Here is an 18382-nt window from a genome sequence, read left to right as displayed (position 1 = left end):
TTATGATTTTACATGCTACAGATTAACATTTCAGTGGTTTTATCATAAATGTAAAACACAACGCTGTTTTGTGCAGTGTTTATTGCCATTTGTGGTTAGAGTGTCTTAGCGTGACAGGACATCTATGCAATAGGTCTGTCTGTCCTCAAAGTGGAGCTTTTTAGGGGAGTTTCTCCTTATCCAGATGAAGGGTCTAAGGATAGAGTTTATTGCGACTGTACAGAGTGTAAACACCATTCAGGCAAATTTTTGATATTTGGCTGTATAAATAAAACTGATTTGACTGAAACAGTGCATATTCCCAAATAAAGTTAATTCAAATGAGCACAAAGTGGCTCAGAGAAAACCTGGGACCAGGTTTTATTATTCCACCACAGGATTACTGGTTGTTCTCTGGTTTGCTGTTTTCACTTTATACCAACAGGGAATTTGAGGCTCTACACAGGGCGCATACATCATATGCAGAAGGTGGGATGTCAGAAGGGGCTTACAGGTTAATTGGGCCATGCTAATTGCTATATATCCCTATTCATTAATTATTTCATTGATTCATTAACTTTCAGTTCATTTATTCTTAGTCTGATATTGGCTGCATGTATCATAAAAAATGGTCCTGATAGAACTGGAAAGGTATTGATGTAATCTTATATTATATACAGATAGATTCAACTTAAATGATAGCCATAAATGTTCATTATATTGTAGAAAGATGTGACAAATGTGACAAAACAGTAAGACATACCACACAGAAGTAGGATTTTAATGTAGGAGGTTTTTTACTGCGGGAGTTAAGTATAGACAATTTGTTTTTTATTTGTATGTTTTTCTGTTGTGTGTCGCATGCATTCATATATGTGTGACCAGAACAATGTGCACATATCATAAAGCACATAAATGTGCAGACACACATGCATTCATGAGTATAATATAATAATAATGAAAGGAACTTCACTCAAGGGGCAGGTTAGGAGAGAGGGTCCAGTGAGTGAGTGAGGGGGGAGGTTTTCCTTTCCTCCAAAGGAGTCAAATTTCCCAACTCGTGGGTCTGAGAGTCACTCAGCTCAGAACTGAGAGAGGCTTTGTACTGAGAGAGAGAGAGAGAGAGAGAGAGAGAGAGAGAGAGAGAGAGAGAGAGAGAGAGAGAGGGAGAGGGAGAGAGAGCAGCAGTGTGACTTCAGGTCTGCACAGTGAGGCAGAGGGACCAGAGTCTGCTGGGATTTCATCACACACATGCACTTGGAGTTCACCTTCAAACCTGGACCTTAATTCATTTACTCGCTGACATGTTTCGAGGGTAAGGCAGTCAAACAGGCTATAACCTTCACCTTTCTGCACACACAGACAGCAGAGAGGATTTTACTGCACTGTACCTGACGTCTCATGGCTTCACTTCAGTTCCCTCAGAGCAGACCTGCGGTGCAGCCACACGTCTTCTATACGCAGCTTTTTCATGCGCAAACAGCTCTACACTGGAAAAACAAGCTATTTCATATTAATGTTATGACATATTTAGACTTTTTTAATGTTTTTAAGTATAATTAAAAATTTCCCAAAGGCAGCTTCCATAATGTGACTGATGCGTCTCCTCAGGTGGTCTCTTGCCCTGCATCTCGCCCTGCTGTGCTGTCTGGCTGCTGCCCTGCAGGTTATAGAAGGTAAGGCTCTTTCCCTACACCGCTACTGTAAAGGAACATACAGCTGGGACGGCTCCATGAGAGGAGAATAGGAGGGTTGAAACACTTTGGCAGTGACCCGACAGATGCTTTATGAAAGCAGTGAAATGGAGCTGTTCCTCATGTTGATGATATATCGCCTTAACTGATCATTGAATCTCACCAGAAAACTTCATGACCATGGAAGGCAATTCAGTCCATTTTATAATGTATATTAGAGACATTTATTTTATTTGACGATACTGTTCATTGCCTCAGATCACTGGCCATGTGTCATGTTTGGGGTCAGCACTTCTAACGTGACGTGAAAAATGAAGAATATTCATCATAATGTCAAAGGTTTAATCGTTGACCATATGGAATCATCAGACTGAGGTCTGAAGATGCAGATGTTATAGCTTCTCGTGTGATTGCTTCAGCACCGGGTGTGCACATATGCAATAATTCATCAATCCGTCTATTGTCTATCACAGTTTAGCAGCCATAATTAATAGCAGCATCTGTCAAGCTTTGGATTTTTGAGGAGGAAGTGTATCTGCAGCTGCAGAATAAGAGTAACACCAGCTTATTTCCTACAGTACCTACGTCAGCGTCCAAGGCCAGGGGCGCTTCATGCTCCATTATTTTCAAGATGTCTTTAAAAGATTTTCAAGTGAGCTTACAGCACTAAAGAGAAAAAAAAGTGACTTAAAGCTTGTGAAGCTAATGTGAGTCTAATTAGCTACCGAGCTGCAGTTGATAAAACTTACGAGTAACACTTCAGCTGACGGACTCAGAATCCGGCTTTGGTTTGCCTCTGCCTGCCACCTCTGTCTATAGAGGTGTAGTTCCTTCCACACTGATTTCCTGTGCTGACTTCTTCATCTTGGGCTTCAAAAAAGACGAACCCAACTTATGCAGTCATCTTGACTCATACACACTGTTTCAGCACTAACAATGAAATCAACGATCAGGCTGGCGGTCAGGCTGCTGTGCAGACCTCCAGCGTGTAGTCTTTGTGCGTGATTGGCTGAAGAGCTGCTCAGGTTGAGGCGGGATGCCTGCTCAAGTCTTAGCCTGACCCAAAGAATGCCAAAGGACTAAGGTAATCAATCAATTAACAGTCTTTGATCACAATGGCTGCACTGGAATTTCATCAGTCACCCACTCCTCCCTCACAGACCAGGGGTCAGTCCCACTTTCCATTTCCATTTTCACACCTCTGTCTGCTGCTGTGGTTTTCATTCAGTGACCCCCCCGCTGTGAGGCTCCTCTTCCACGGCTCTGTAGGAGAGAGGGAGTTTGTTTGTTTGGCACCAGACCGGGCTTCCTCTGCCCTCTTCATCCTGTTTGTGTGTGTGTGTACTATGAGGTAGCTGGAAGCGGCAGGCGAGGCAAACGCGACACCAGGGTGAGAAATGAGGTGTCGAGTTTGTATGGTAATGGCGTGAGGGGGGTTCATCTGCGCCGCACTTGCTGTCTGTGTGTTTGAGGAAATCAGAGGGGACGGTGCGGACACTGAGCTTTGAAGTGGGCTGTTGAGAACACAGGTGTCCCTTACAGGTTCAATGTCAGCATGTGTAGGTCTGAGGGGCATTTCTGACAATGTATGAGGAAAATCATTTACAGAAAGTCAGGAAGAACTAATCCAGGATCCAGCGTTTCTGCAGGATGCTGCACATGTTCGAGTTATTTATCATCACACAATGAACACGGCTCATCACATTGTGGACTGCCACAGGCTTGATGGTTAGAGAGACCGTCTTGTGACCAGCCTAGAATATCAGAGTGTTCCCACTGCACCCTTGAGCAAAAGGTAGCTCAGAGCAAAACACTTGAGCCCCGAACTGCTGAAGTGGAACTATGACTCTGCAACATTCAGCGTCAGTGCAGACAGCAGGGGCAGGTTTATGCTCGAAAACAACTAGCTTGGGCAACACAGCGTTCGACATGATCAGAAGGAAACTTTCTGTGAGCCAATAATTGTTCAAATATGGGGATAACGATAAGCACTGGACATTGAAGAAGGGGTGGGAATAGCTGTGTTTTTCACCTCTGCACAACTGGCCAATCACTGTGTGAAGCGGCGCAAGTGTCCATTTGCTGACTTCAGCAGGTTACAACCGTTTTTGGATGCACCAGTCGGGTCTGAAAAGCAGTTTGCATGACGCCTTCAGGGTGTGGAGTTTGGGGCGGTGGAGGGCATGCAACAATCTTCATGAAGGAGAGTTGCCTCTCATGCCAGATCTAAGATTAATGTTAGCCTTTTCAATCAGAATCTTTTCTGCAATCTTTTTGCCTAACCCTACCCGCACCGTCCCAGGTGCCATGTGCAGACACTGTGCTTTTCTCGGATTAAGTCAGCTTGGTGCAACAGTTTCAGAGAGCATCATTGTTAGCGTCTAAATTTCCCAACACACCACAGCTGAAGAAAGAAATTTTATCCTACTGTTTCCACTCTCCGAACTCCACCCTGTCCCCCCGAAAGCACTCTTATTCCTGCCTCCAGGAACCTTCACTTTCCATTTACCTCTGGTTGAGTTGCTCTGAAAGGAGTCCATGTTTAGCCAATATAAATGATCGTGAGGTGAGCCCAGTGGGAGTCTGTTTTGGACGGGACATTCCTCTGTACAGTGAAACTCAGTCACATTGTTTTACTGTTGACAGGTTCAGTCGTATTGTGATCGAGCTTCACATCATCAGCCATATTTTGGTTCTGTCAGTCGCTGGATGTTTGCTCTGTGAACCTTATTCACCTCAGGAAAACAAATTTACTGACTCTCTTTCAGTCATATTCAGTCGCCTCCTCCCATATTTTTTTCACTTTTACCTAAAAGCCTTTCACTCCTGACCTTATTTGGTCTCTGATGTTGCTGGAATAAAACTCCCACCAAGCTGCCTTTAGTGTTTTATGAGTGTAAAAACCTGGCAGGCGAGCACGTCAGAGCGCTGTATGAAAGAGCCCCTACCTAAATGTCTTCAGTATATTAGAGGGCTGAACGCCCTCACTGCAGCGGCGTCCTGTCTGGAATGTGCTCATTCAACCAGAGTGACTTTGATTCGAGCACAGTTGGGCACAATGGGCCAACTGTAAAAGGTGTCATTGCAGTATGTGTGCAACGGTCAGCTCTATGGGATTCTGATGGGAAAAAATCAGTCAGTGGAAACCTGAAAATGAGAATGGGTGTTTCTTGTAGGGTCTTTCCGTTGAAAACGGCCGTGTGTTTTCCATGATGTGACGCTCGCTGAGATGATGCAGGTCTCATTACCTCGTGGAGGGAAAGCTCCTGTGCTTGGATTGGACACGAGGAGAGACGAAGCTGCCGTTGCAAAGTTAACCTGACGTCAGATGCAGTTATTACACATACCTGACGATGTTTCAAGATAACTTACAGCTCTTACTGTAACGTTTTTTTAGAAAGGAAACACCGAAATGTCACTGGATTTCTGTTGTTGTTGTTTGGGTAGGACGTTTCCATGGTTACTGTTAAAAAAGTTGACCATGAATCATGGCCATTGTGTCTCTGCTCTGTGCTATCCAGGCTATGCTTTGGGGCAAGACGCATACAAAGAAAGTCTTTTCACCATGAGAGCATCTAAAACTTTATTTACTTGAGGAAAGTGGTAACATTCTGTTTATGTGCACACTTTATGGCTGTTTTTTTAAATACTTTCATTCATGTTACTGCCTGCTGCACATGTGAAGATACAGAACATAAAACAAACATTTGAGTTTTCAATTTAGGGCTGTGACTGATAATTATTCTCACTCTCAGTTCATCTGCTCTTTTTTTTCTTGATTAAACAGATTGATAATAACAGATTGATTAATCTGTTAATCATTTTCTCTTTCAGGATTCAGATGAGACAGAATATGAGCAAATCCTTGCATTTGAGAAATGCCGATATTTGAAATTTTTGCTTGAAATGAGACATAAATGATTGGTGTATAATTAAAGTATTTTGTTTCGTGTCGATCAACGAATCAGTTTAGTGACGAACTGTTTCAGCTCTAACTCAGTGTAGCCGTGTTTGGAGGGAAGTGAAGCGTTGCACATGCCGATACCACTCATAAGTTACATGTTTGAAGCCGAAATGTTTGATGCAAGCGGAAGCTGACACAGGAAGGTTTTGTCTGGTAGAAAGTAGGAATTATACAACTTGACTGCAAAAGTCTTTGAGGACGACAGCACAGTTACCTTTGACAGTCCACAGAAGAGGAGAAGGATCTACTTTAGTTTGGCTCAGTCTCGTCTTGCACCGCTCCTTCGTCCTTGCAGTGTGTTGGCTGCAGACACACGGCGAGAGGAGACGCAGCTCTGCGGTCTATATATAACACGTCTATATGCATCCGCAGTGCTGCATCTGCTCTCTGTCATGTAGGACTCGTAGCTCCTCAGGCCAAAGTCGTTCAGATACACACAGAGAAGAGTGTGAGAGCTAACGAGATGGCATCAGGCTGACAATCATAACCTGAGCGTGGCGTTTTACCTTCCTGGCTTTGTTCGCTTTGATTTTTCCAACTGGTCTGACTTAAACATTCAGGGGCAGCTGAAGTTTGAACTGGGACCAGTTTCCTGTGCAGGCTTTCTTATTCCTTTCTGTTAGATTTTATTCGCTCTCTCATTTTGAGGTAACCTTCAATAACAGCCTGCGTTTCAAGGGAAAGGTGGACGGGACACTGTTCTTCTGTGCGGGTGTTTATACTCAGGTGTGCTTTTGCATATTTGGGTCTGTGGCTGCTGAAATTATGGCCATTTGGCTGTTTGCAGATGGAGAGTACCACACACAGACACATACACACACACCAACTCTCTGCCTATAAGGGCAAATAACACACACACACACACACACACACAAACACACGTTGTGACCTTTGCACTGTCCTTGATGTGGCGTGTCATGCAATAATATCCCAATACTGCTAACATATTCTCGATTCCTGATCTTCTGAGGTTCCCTATTATTCCAACAGCAATTACTTTATCATATATTCATTCATAAATTACCTTAAATGCAAAACCTCAGTTTGGTCTTCAGAGCTTTGTTTCACATTTAAAGATGAATTCCTTTTTGATCGTATATAAAACGGCTTCACGCTGACAGAGGCCCAGCAGCTCCTTCACAGGTTCTGTGTTTTGACATTCTGTGCCACAGCTGCCCTTCTATTATTTACCTTTGGATTAGACACAGCAGCCGAAATCCTTCCCCTTCACTTAGCCTCCATCCTTCCCCGAGGCCGCGTGGATGTGCTGCTGAGCTCCAGCTCTTTAATCCCTGCGTTGGTTGGCGGCACTCCTAACGAGTGCTGTTACATCACAGCTGACCATACCTGTGAAGAATGGGCAGTTTGAAAGATGTTGGTCAAACCTTAACAGCGACCTTAACCTCAACACTCAGATAAACATGACTGTGCAGCAAAGCCACTCATCAGTCACATGTCAGAGCCTGTGCAGAATTCATCAAACACCTCAAAGTCAATTTTATATATCACACAGGATGCTTTGAGTGGAGCTAAAGTGTTTTACACATGCTTGAAAATGCAGGACATCACAACTAAAATAAGCTTTAATTGCAAAGGTGTGATTTTTTTTGTAGAGTGACCACCGCTTCTTTCTGGATAAAATCAGTGAAGTGTTATTTCGTATAAAGATGTTTGTGCACTCTGTATCATCTACTCCTCGCAGGGTTGGACGGCTCTGCAGCTTTCATGAATCCTGGTGCAGAGTGGACGAAAGTGCTTTTACTCCTATGACTAAAGGAGGGCAGAGCGTGCTCAGTGCATTTGGACTGATTTACCACTCTCAGATGGTAAATGTCTCTCATCGAGGGGTTACAGGGAAAATCTAAATCTGGACCAATAATGGAAACTAAGCTTTTTGAGAAATGCGCCTGCAACACATGTAAATGAATGATCTGACCCCACGCCTTCACAGCAGAACTTTTTGTCTGCATGGAGACATGTGAGGGAATAGTCTGGGTTAATAGTGTTTCACCTCAGTCAAGTGTTGACTGCACCTGCACATAACCTCATCTGCACCCTGCTGTAAGAAAGTCTCCACAGAGGCAGAAACACAAATGCAAAAACGCCGCACTGCACAGCTTTTTGCTTCTGTGCTTCTGAACAATAGTGAATTTTGTGGTGCGGCTGCAGTGGGTGGATGTCAATAGATGGTACTCTGCCAGGGGGACTGTGGAGCAAACATGAGATAATATTTTCCTGTCACATTTCTCTGAAGGTTGTCTTTCATTCTGAGCAGTTTGCATCAAGTGTCTGTCACAATGCACAATGTGGAGCGGAGTGACATCAGTGACCTGCAGGACTTCGCTGTCCTTCTAGACGTGCTCCAAATCTCCTTCAAGTGACATGAACGCTCTCGTTTGTCATGTGAAGGGTGCTGTGTGGGAATCACACCTCAGTCAGTGACAGTGATGGTCTGCAGGAGGGCACGAGTGAAAGAATTCCCCCATCGCTGTGCCTCCCTTGGGCTTCATTAACATTCGTGCTGGAGGAGGAGATGAGCCTATGCGAGAAGCTCCGAGAGGTTGTTTGCTCTGAGAACAACACTTGCAGCTGAGCAAACACCGCTAACACCCGCCTACACACACACACGCACACACACACATACACTCAGACACACACACACACACACACACAATGCCCTCTGCCTTATACATGCATAATCAGGACATAAGCGGATGTAAATAGTCAACCCGTCTCTATGATACCATATATTTGGAGGAATAAATAACTGACAGGCTGGGTTCCTTTGATACAAATCAGTTTATCTTTAATGATCTCTGTCTGTCCTCACTGTAACATAAGAATTACAAATTACTGTAATTACAAAGAAACATTTTAGAACACATGTAATACTTATTATAGTAAGCCTGCTTCAAAGCATTGTGTGTAATGGAGTATTAGAAACTTCTAATTGGTAACGGTGTTAAAGGGGGGACCAGGTCGGACCAGATCTTGCCACTAAGGTCTGTTCAATCTACCTGCCTGCCTGTCTGTTGAGGTCAGTGCGCTGTCCATCTGTGTCCAGCTGTCCTGCTTATCTCAGCACGCACACTGGATGGCTTTTTTCAGTTTCTGTGTATTTCATAGGGTGAAGAGAGGGTTGGGGGGGGCGGCAGGATGGGTGAAAGCAGGGACACTTGATGTAATGGAAATTGTCTCTCTGCAGATGTCCACCTCTGACCTCCTAACAACTCCAAACAATGCATTCTTTTCTTACAGTGTGGCACTGAGGGAACTTTGTGTGTGTGTGTGTGTGTGTGTGTGTGTGTGTGTGTGTGTAATGTTTGTGCATCTGTGTGTCCAAAGCCAGAAGTTCATCTGTAGTCAACGGGTTATTTTCTAAATAATCTGTGGATCGGCAGGCAGCCTGTAAACCATTAAACCAATCAGCTGTCATGCTGCAGAGCGCGTGCTGTAATCACATGCAACAAGGCGAATTTAACTTTGTTTTAAATTAAAAATGAGCCTTTTGCATTGCCAACAACCACCGAACCAGCGTAAACAGTTGCTATCTTAGGACTATAATGATGATATTTAAATCATTTGGCAGGAATCTATATTTTCAGATTAACTGGATGACTTGGTGTGATGTGGAAAACGTCGCTCATAGTGGGAAATTCAGAGAAAATCGCCCAACTCTTCAATACTTCTACTTAGTTAAAAGGTGCATTTTAGCATCTTTTAGCTCATTGTTTAATTTTATGGCCTGAGACTCAACTGTTCTGGTTCCAGCAACAGCAGCCAGCTGTTTTCAGCAAATAACATTGAATAAACTGACGGCACATTGCCTGACCAGCAGCAAACAGCAGACAGACCAAGTTAGCAACTAGCTATTATACACATATATAGTGGAGCATTTAGCAAATTCACTAATGAAAAGTTAAATCCACAATTAATAAAAGTTGTTCAGTTAATACACTGGGATGTTTTGCGATTGCAGCCTTACTTGGTGGGATGACCAGTAGGCTAGCATCTGGTGGCTAATGTCAGGCTATGTTTCAGACTCCACATGAACCCTAATTAACTTTTTATAGTAGATATTCTGACCACCTGAAAAGCTAAAATGCTCCACTGTTCACCAGCTAGTGACCTTTGTATGAAAGTCTGCTATTTGGTGCGTACAGTGGGTTCATCAGATCTTTTTCTCCTGGAATCAGGTGCCTAAATCGGCTCGCGACAACAAAGGTGATGTTTGGAGCCCTAAAATCAAAACACTGAGATCAAATTGAGTGATTATTCAATATGAGCAACTCATTTTTTCATTGTTAATTTACTGATGGTTGTAACTTCAAAGCTTATTTATGAATTTGATTCAATAAGATGTTGGTTTATAGGAGCATCAAGTAGCACTGTGCATGTACAATGATGTGAAGGACGTCCTTCCAGAGGGAGGGCAGAGGTCACATACAGGGTTTCTGCTAATGGACTCTGCAGAGTGACAACACAAGTCCTCTCAACCTTTGAGTCATGTGCTTAAAGTCCACTCAGTAACATCTGAGCATCTTCAGAACGGAGGAAATCTCAGACCAAGATAATGGAAGTTCGATAAACTGACTACATTCCTGGCTCGTCTTGTCAGCTATGTCATGTTGGCCCCATGACTCCTCTGGTGTAATTGGCCGGATGCCTGCTCCAATAATTATCCAAAACTATCTGCATGTTACTGAGGCAGGCTTTCATCAGAAGCATACAGGCATGAAGGTGATCTAAAAGTGAAGATAAACGGGGGAGATTGTTAGGGCCACTCTCCTGATGTGCCTATGAACGACACAATAAGCTCAAAGTTGTAAAATGACGTGTCACCTAAAACAAGCAGATAAAACAGTGTGTGTATAAATGTCCTCTGTATTAGAGGCTAATGGCTGTGAGCCATCAGTGAGCCCGGCCTGGGATTCAACTAGTTTATTTGATAGGATCAAGCCAGCACGCTGTTTAACATGGTTAGTCATTCAGCACGGTGCAATCTAGAGTCTACCTCTGCATGCTGTATTGGCCTTCAATGTCACACACACACACACACACACACACACACACACACACACACACACACACACACACACACATTCGTATCTTTAAATGGAAAAGAAGATCCTGTCTAGAGAGAGATCGAGCACAATATCAAAGTCTTGGTCTACAGCATCCATTGTCTGTGTGTGTGTGTGTGTGTGTGTGTGTGTGTGTGTGTGTGTGTGTGTGTGTGTGTGTGTGTGTGTGTGTGGGCAGGTCAGTTGTTTGGGTTAATCCTACCCTGGGGTCAAACTCTCCTTCTGATAACTTCTCTGACTTCTCTGTTTTCCTCTTCTCCTCTTATAATCTTTCCTCTTTTCCTTTCTTGTCCTCTGTTCTCTGCCTGTCTGTCTGTCTGTCTGCTTCTTTTCTCTTCCTCTGCCCTCCCTCGCTCTGCCCATCCTCCCACTCTTTTCCCAAGTTTAAGATTCATTTGTCACGAAAGATATTAATAAGCATGTTTAAAAACTACACACCAGGCCAACTCCTACTAATCATGGTCACATAAATGAACTTTCTGCTTCATTACCAACACTGATTGTCCTGCTGATGATAACATCTTATAGTCAGACACTCCTACAGTCAATTCTTCTCATTATATTTATACAAACTGTTTTGGCTGTAACAATCTGCTGTTTGTGTTTCCTCCGAATAAAACTGATGGAGACTGATAGATGGTTGCTCGCTGCCAGGCCACATCCTGCCTTTGTCTTCACTTAGGACGAGATAGAGGTTCAAAGAGTGCGAGTATGTGACTGTGACTGTGTGTGTGTCACTGTCTATGTCTGCGCGTGTGCACGTCTAACATTCCAGGCATTTTCTGTCTCCCACCTGCCGATCCGGACACAGAGGGGATCCGATCGCACAGACAGGTCCCGACCCACTTATGCAATCACCACCCAGTCTCAACTGTGTGTGGAGCCACAGCTAGAAAGTGCTGCTGCCCCTCAGTGACGTAGCTGTAAACTACAAGTTGGGGAAACTGAGCTCTCCATTTGACAGACCTTATTAACAAGCTTTTACGTGACAAAATGGTGCAAACTAACATCAGATATACATTCTTATGAAGCCTCTATTTTCCCTAAGTTTTGGTTTGTATCTCATTCATACCTTTTAGCATCGCTCACAGCTCACATCCACATCTCAATGAGGGATTTTCCTGAAGCAGTTTGGTCAAAAAAGCAGCCACCTCTAAAATGACTGAAAGCCTTGATTCTGTTTCTGTGTCGTGTTATTGATGCGTATCAGCGGCTTTATCGGCTGAATCACACTAAATGTGGATCACGGCTCACCACTCCACATGACGAAAGTGTTAGTTTTTAGAGCCTGAACAGCCTTTCTTGGCTGCTCTTTCCAATAAGAGCTTATAAAAGTACTCGGACATTTCCTGGCGGAACAGGGCCGAGAAATATGAAATGAAAACACGTCGTAGGAGGAGCGGAAGAGGGGGGGAGGGAGCGAGGGAGGCGCCTGAGAAAAACAGCTTTGCAACACAGGCTTCATTGATTACACGCTTGGTGGCTACAGTGTGCGTGTGTGTGAGTGTCTCAGAGCGTGCGTGTGTGGTATACGATTACCTGAGAACAGGTCCTCTCTGTTGACCTTTGCAGCCCGCCCATCCAATGTTGTGCTTTGGGGTTGGTGGAGAGGCTGTGTCAATCAAACCTGTTGGGGAACAGTAAAATATATTGTACAGTCACACACACACACACACACACACACAAAGGAAAAACAATGAGTGCCCCATGTGATCTTGTGCTTGTTAAGTGTCCAAAGTTGAATCCTGTTATCGATTTTGTGAGTTTAGCTGAATGAATCGATTTATCATTGGGGACAATTTGTTTGCAAATTAGAAAGTTAGAAAGATTGAAAAATCACTTTGTTTGCATTTTCTAGTGCCTCATAAATGAGTTCTTGTGTTGTTCTGGCACAAAAACACTTTCCAGCGAGCCAAAACCTCTTTCGCTCTAATTGGCAGAGTGGACCAGCTTGGACACTCACACTCACACACACACACACACACACACACACACACGTAGGACTTACAAACACATGGAAACAGGAGTGAACACACTCTTATGTGACAGCTTTGACCATCATGAGCATCAGTGAGTCAGACTGCTACAGAAATACTGTCAGCACAGCGGTTAGCCATTGTTTCTTTTGTCTTCCCACAGTTTATTTGTCTTTCCTGCAGAACTGCCCTTTAATTTGGCACAGATGCTGGTACGGGAAATCCTGCAGGACTCTTTTGAACAAGTGAGATACTATTTGTCTCAGATACACATAGTCCTATTTGGAGCTCAAGTACGCCTACATACAACTGACGGAACACTTTTGTCGCAACTATGCGACAGTGATTTTCTAACTTTAGGTTTGGTCTAATTTTTTTACCATTAAAATATAGGTTTAGTCAATTTTGCATTCATACTAGTATCACCATCCGTCACTCCATCGTCTTTTTTAACTCCTCTGCTCTCAGATTAACTTGTTGTCAGCCCCATTGTGTGGTGTTACAGCGCTGCAACTGCCTCAGGTCGGTGGGAGGCATGTCTTTGTGATATCAGCCCTGTAGTCTATCGGTTCTTGTGACAAACTAATCTAAAGATTAGCCTCACACCAATTTGTTCATATACCAAATGGTAATTTCTTTTTTAGTTTAATTAGCTGAGCTACTGCACAATCTTGTACCCCCTGACAATGCTGAAGCAAACCCCCTGGGGTACACAGTTGGGAACCCTGGTCCAGATCACATGACAAGTAAGACTTCCTCAGATCAAACAATAGTCAGGTGAATGAATGTTTTCACCGTATTAACATCAGAACAGACATGATGTGCAGATCCTGTTTATAACTCATTTTGGTAGTATCTCTACATGACTGAATGTAAACCATAGACCAATTAGTTTGAACTACTCTTCATGCTTGTCTGTGTGCATTACAGCTTATGACCACTAGATGGCTCCAGAGTGCTGGTGTGTGTGGTCTTTTCCCTGTGTTTATGTGTCCACTTCATTGTGTCTCCTCCTTCTGGTAATTTTCAAGTTACTTATAACATACATGGAATGCAAATGAATGACATTCCTCATTAAGGGCTAACAATGACCATTAAGCCTGACTATAGAACATATTTCCAATAATAATAACATATACAGTGTCCGAAGCATCAAGCAACTCATTAAAACTGATTAAGAATTCATTATAGTCTGACCCATAATGCCATATGCACACATGTCCACTTGTCCTGTGACTTCCCATGTGTCTCCTTAAGCCACTTAAATGGCTATTTCTGTGAATAAATTCATAGGATCCCCGTGCGATAGGCTGTGACAGTAAACCAATTAGAGTTTATTGTCGGGGTCGTTGCTAGGTAGAGCGGGAAGTGAGAGAGAGGTGAAGGGTGAAGGGGTTACTCTTCCTGGAATCCAGAGGCCCTAAATGAGGTCACAGTGTATAGAAAAAAGAGGCTCTGAAAATACTCATAAGAATGTGGCAGCTTATCACCAGCTATTGCACATGAAAGTGGCCACTCTCTCTTTGTCACTTGCTGACGCCGTGATGCCTGATAGAGGCCATGCTAACGATCCCTTACATCCTTTCAGCTCATTCATACCCTCGGACCACTGGTGCTAGTTCAGTAGCAAACATTACAAGATTTCCTTTTGCTTTTGATCGTTATTGGTATTTTGCAGCCATTGTCTTTAAGGGGTTGCCCATAGTAACAAATCCACATAGAATTATCTCCTAACTCTGCTTTTCTGCTGCCCCCAAGTGGCCAAAATAGGAATAAATACTTCCTATAGAATTACTATCTATTATATTCAGTAAAGACCTCTCAAATTTACCTCCGGTTAATGGGGCCCAGAGAAGAACTAGTGGGGGGCTACAAGAATAAGGCACATTTGTAGGGTGCTCTGTGTGTGTGCTGGTATGGAATGCCAGGTTTCACTGTGCTAGACCCCATCCCATTCCACTCCCCTTTAACCCTGGCTAATCCATGACTGATCAAGCTTCTCCCCCCTGGAGGAAGTCCCCCCCTTACCCCCTCTTTCAATCTTAAACCTATCATCTGCTCCATTAGTAACCCCCCCAAAGTAGTCATTCAATGTTTTTCCATCCTGAGGGACCTAAATGTGTCCAAAACACTATCTATGAGAGTCTGAAACCCTTGGATGTATAGTTTCTGTTTCATCTTAATTCGCAGTAATTATGTATTCAGATTCAACAAGTCTTTCTAATTCTCCATACAGCAGAGCAATCGGCAGAACAAAACCAGTGTGTGTGCAGTCACTAAGCTTTCAGCTGAGAAAAGTGGGCCATGGCTCATCTTTTTGCTGTCAACAGCCAATCAGGTTTCCTCTGCACTCCCCACACTCGATACCGACCCAATGACCAAGTCAATCGCAGCATGAATAGCGTGTTATACACAATAATTGTGTGGGTTGCTCTGCGGCAGTTTTGTTTTGCAACAAGGGATTTGAAACGGCAAGTCAAAAACTGCTGACGCTGTGTGGGATCGGCTGCCACATTTCATTTTAATGAGTGGCATGAAGTATTTAGCATTAATTCAAAATTAAAGTTATCTAATTAACATAGTGATGGTTACACCCAATCCCCAAGCATTTTTGATCAAGAGGTGGATCAAGGTAAATCTCAATGTTAGAAAAGATTATTAGTCTCATGTTAGACGTTGCCTAAGTAGATAGCACTGATCACCATGATCTTGTGTTTTTGGGGTGTTTCCTGTATTTGGTTCAGGTTGCATCTTAACCCCAAACAAGTTTAACTTCAAGCAGAACAGGATGGAGACTGACATTTTCAGGCATCTTGCCTGCAGAGTGTGGCATTATAACGACGTGCACCAAAACATGCTTAGTGTGACCACGCCCCAACATGTCAAACGATGGGCCTGAACAAACACCTCCACCCAATGATCCTCAGCAGCACTCCAACCCTCATCCTGGACCTCACCAAACATTTAGAGGAGCACAATACAACAGAACAGGCATCCCTTTGTCATCAGCAACACGGGGCCTCTCTCGCTCTCTCCCTGATCAGTGAGCTGCAGCAGAGAGAACCTATCGCTCTGTAGAGGTTCCCACTCAACCTTCTGTACTGTTTTATGTTCGAGCTTCATTTTCAGTCAATAGTACAATTTATGCATTTCAACTTAAATGTATGTCCTGACAAAACAATTCTGAGCCCAAAAATTTTTAAATTTCCACTTATAGAGTATACAGGGAATGACATGTCCTTACTCATGGGTCAAGGCGCTAACATAAAAATACACAGAAGTCAACCCAATCGCAGAATAAATGTGGTCATTGCAGATTTCTGCAAAGAAAAATGTTGAAACTTTAGGTTTCTTCATGATTCCATTTTCAATCTTATCTTATGGCAATACTGTGGTTAAGGTTTAGTTATGTTTAGGCAGGAAAAACAGTCAGGGTTATGAAAAGACCGTGTTTTGGTTTAAAATACCTGGTTGTGCCGCCACAAACATAGCTGGAAAATGCCTCAACCTCTCATTAGAAACACCCAGTTTTGTCGCCACAAACAAGGCTTGAACCATGGTCTGCTGCTTGGCAGCCGTCTTGCACAAAAATACACAAAAACACACAGAAATCAACCCTGCTGCAAGAATAAATGCTGGAATTTTACATTTCTGCAAACTACAGATATGTTGAAAGTTCACATTTATTTCCATTTAAATTTTACGTGTCTTAACGTCAATGTTATGCTGTGACAGCGCTGTTGTTAAGGTGTGGGTAGGGTTTGGCAGAAAAAACACTTGGTTACGGTGAGGAAAATACCAGGTTTTGGCTTAAAATACTCAATTTTGTGCCCAGAAATACACCTGGAAAATGTCCCAACATCTCGTCATAAACACCCCCCTCTCTTTCATACCCATCGTTTTGTGTCTCACTATGGGAATGCCTCTCGCATGACCTTATCAGAAGCTCAAATAACATTGCCCCAGCCCTAATTGGCTGGCATTAGTGACGCCCGTGTCAGGAGCGGATGGGGCCTTCCTTCTCCTCTATATATTAGGCTAACATAGTAGCAGTCATCATTCAAAAGCCTCTTGAGCTTGTTGATAACTGTGCAACTGGGTGTACAGTCGCACACTTGTTCACAATTAGTAGCAGTAGTCTAGGTTTGGTGTAAGGCAGCAATATTTTACCTTGGAAAGTAGCAATATTTCAGGTTGAGGCAGACCCTGGAGGGCTTGATGATGGGGGAGACTTGGCTGACTCAGAGGTTGTTGTTGGAAGGAAAAAATGAGGAACACATCTTCTTTGGTAGCACCTGCCGAGCTGCACAGGTCGCTTTCTCCCCCTCAACTTGCAAGGAGCAACTCAATGAGATGGCAGGTGACGGTAGGTAGGTAGAAGGGGAGGCCATACAGCGAGACACACCCCTCATGGGAAGCTCCATTGTCAGTATTAGTCCATATTTTTCCCATAGTGAAACAAATGGTATGAAAGAGAACGTGAGGTTATGGACATAAACCCTGTTCTCTGATGAGCATGAGTGAGTACTTTAGCAGACCACCCCCCTTGCTATGGAAGGCCTGTATCACGGCTGGAATCAAGTCATTTTTAGGGCAACGCCACTTTGGCCTTATACAAATTACAAATACAAATTACATATTATGAAGAAATGATAAATGGACTGTTGTTTTGTTTTTTTTACATGTAAACAACTCACATTAATTATTATTGTTATATTTTAATGAGAAAATGTAATCTATAAATGGGCTGATGGTGATCAAGATTAATCTGAACAACTATTAGCATGTGAATCTGAGACCGTAAGAGCAGTCACAGAAATGACTTAAAAACACAACACTGTGAGTCTACCCTCATCACTAGACAGAAAGAGGTCATAGTTCTCAAGTTTCATCAGTCATTCATAACACCATAAAGTACATTATGTGAAGCAAAGTAGTTTAAAAACATGAACACAAAGGGCAGCCACTTACTGCACAATGCTGTTCGAACCTCAATACATTTATCTGATAACTAGCCTGATCAGCCACCGTCAATAATCAATACAAATACACACTATTAGACTGTAAATCATGAATCAAGCAAATAGCTATTCCACAGTCAATGTCAGAAAACCTTATCAAATTTTAGCAGTTACCCAGTGTGTCTGAGGTGGTAACAAACCTTAAAAAAATATATACATACAGTATTTGAGTTGAACAGAATCTCCCTGTGCTCTCCAGGGAAAATCAGGGGAAACACCAATCTCCCTTTAAGAAATACGACATATTAAGAATTCCTTACGCGCCCGCAAAAACACATTACTGTGGAAACACAAGATAAAAGGTGTCACATGAAGACAGTCTTCTTGTCAATTCGGCATCAATATAATCCATAAAGATAAAATGTATTTCCGTACAAACATCACTGATTTTGGATTTTGTCACCTCAAGAATGACAGACGAACTGCTTCAAAAATGAAGATTCTTCACTAAAATACAGGCTGGTTGGAGGATCAGATACACACCAAACAACAACACTGTGTAGTATCAGAGAAAAATGGGGCTCATCCCCTGAACACATCGATAGTGAGTTTACTACGTCCTTTCAGATTATATTGCAGGACAATTACCTATCAACACCCCTGTAAATTAAATATTACTGAATGCATTAGACAGATACGCGGCAGATCTCACAGAAACTTATAA

General features: G+C 43.0%; 1 protein-coding gene across 2 annotated transcripts in view; it reads left to right on the top strand.

Annotated features, from left to right (window-relative positions):
- Nucleotides 1-1199: 1199 nt before the first annotated feature.
- The window catches only part of LOC121614541 (collagen alpha-1(XVIII) chain-like), a 49805-nt gene continuing 32622 nt past the window's right edge, over nucleotides 1200-18382 (top strand). For both annotated transcript variants that reach the window (XM_041948466.1, XM_041948465.1), the window contains exons 1-2: nucleotides 1200-1294; nucleotides 1591-1655. In XM_041948466.1, the coding sequence (XP_041804400.1) occupies nucleotides 1284-1294; nucleotides 1591-1655 (76 nt within the window). In that variant the 5' untranslated portion in view covers nucleotides 1200-1283. The remainder of the gene's footprint in view (nucleotides 1295-1590; nucleotides 1656-18382) is intronic.

The sequence above is a fragment of the Chelmon rostratus genome, chromosome 12, assembly GCF_017976325.1.
Source record: "Chelmon rostratus isolate fCheRos1 chromosome 12, fCheRos1.pri, whole genome shotgun sequence".
Lineage (NCBI taxonomy): Eukaryota > Metazoa > Chordata > Actinopteri > Chaetodontiformes > Chaetodontidae > Chelmon > Chelmon rostratus.
This window is presented reverse-complemented; position numbering and strand designations above follow the sequence as displayed.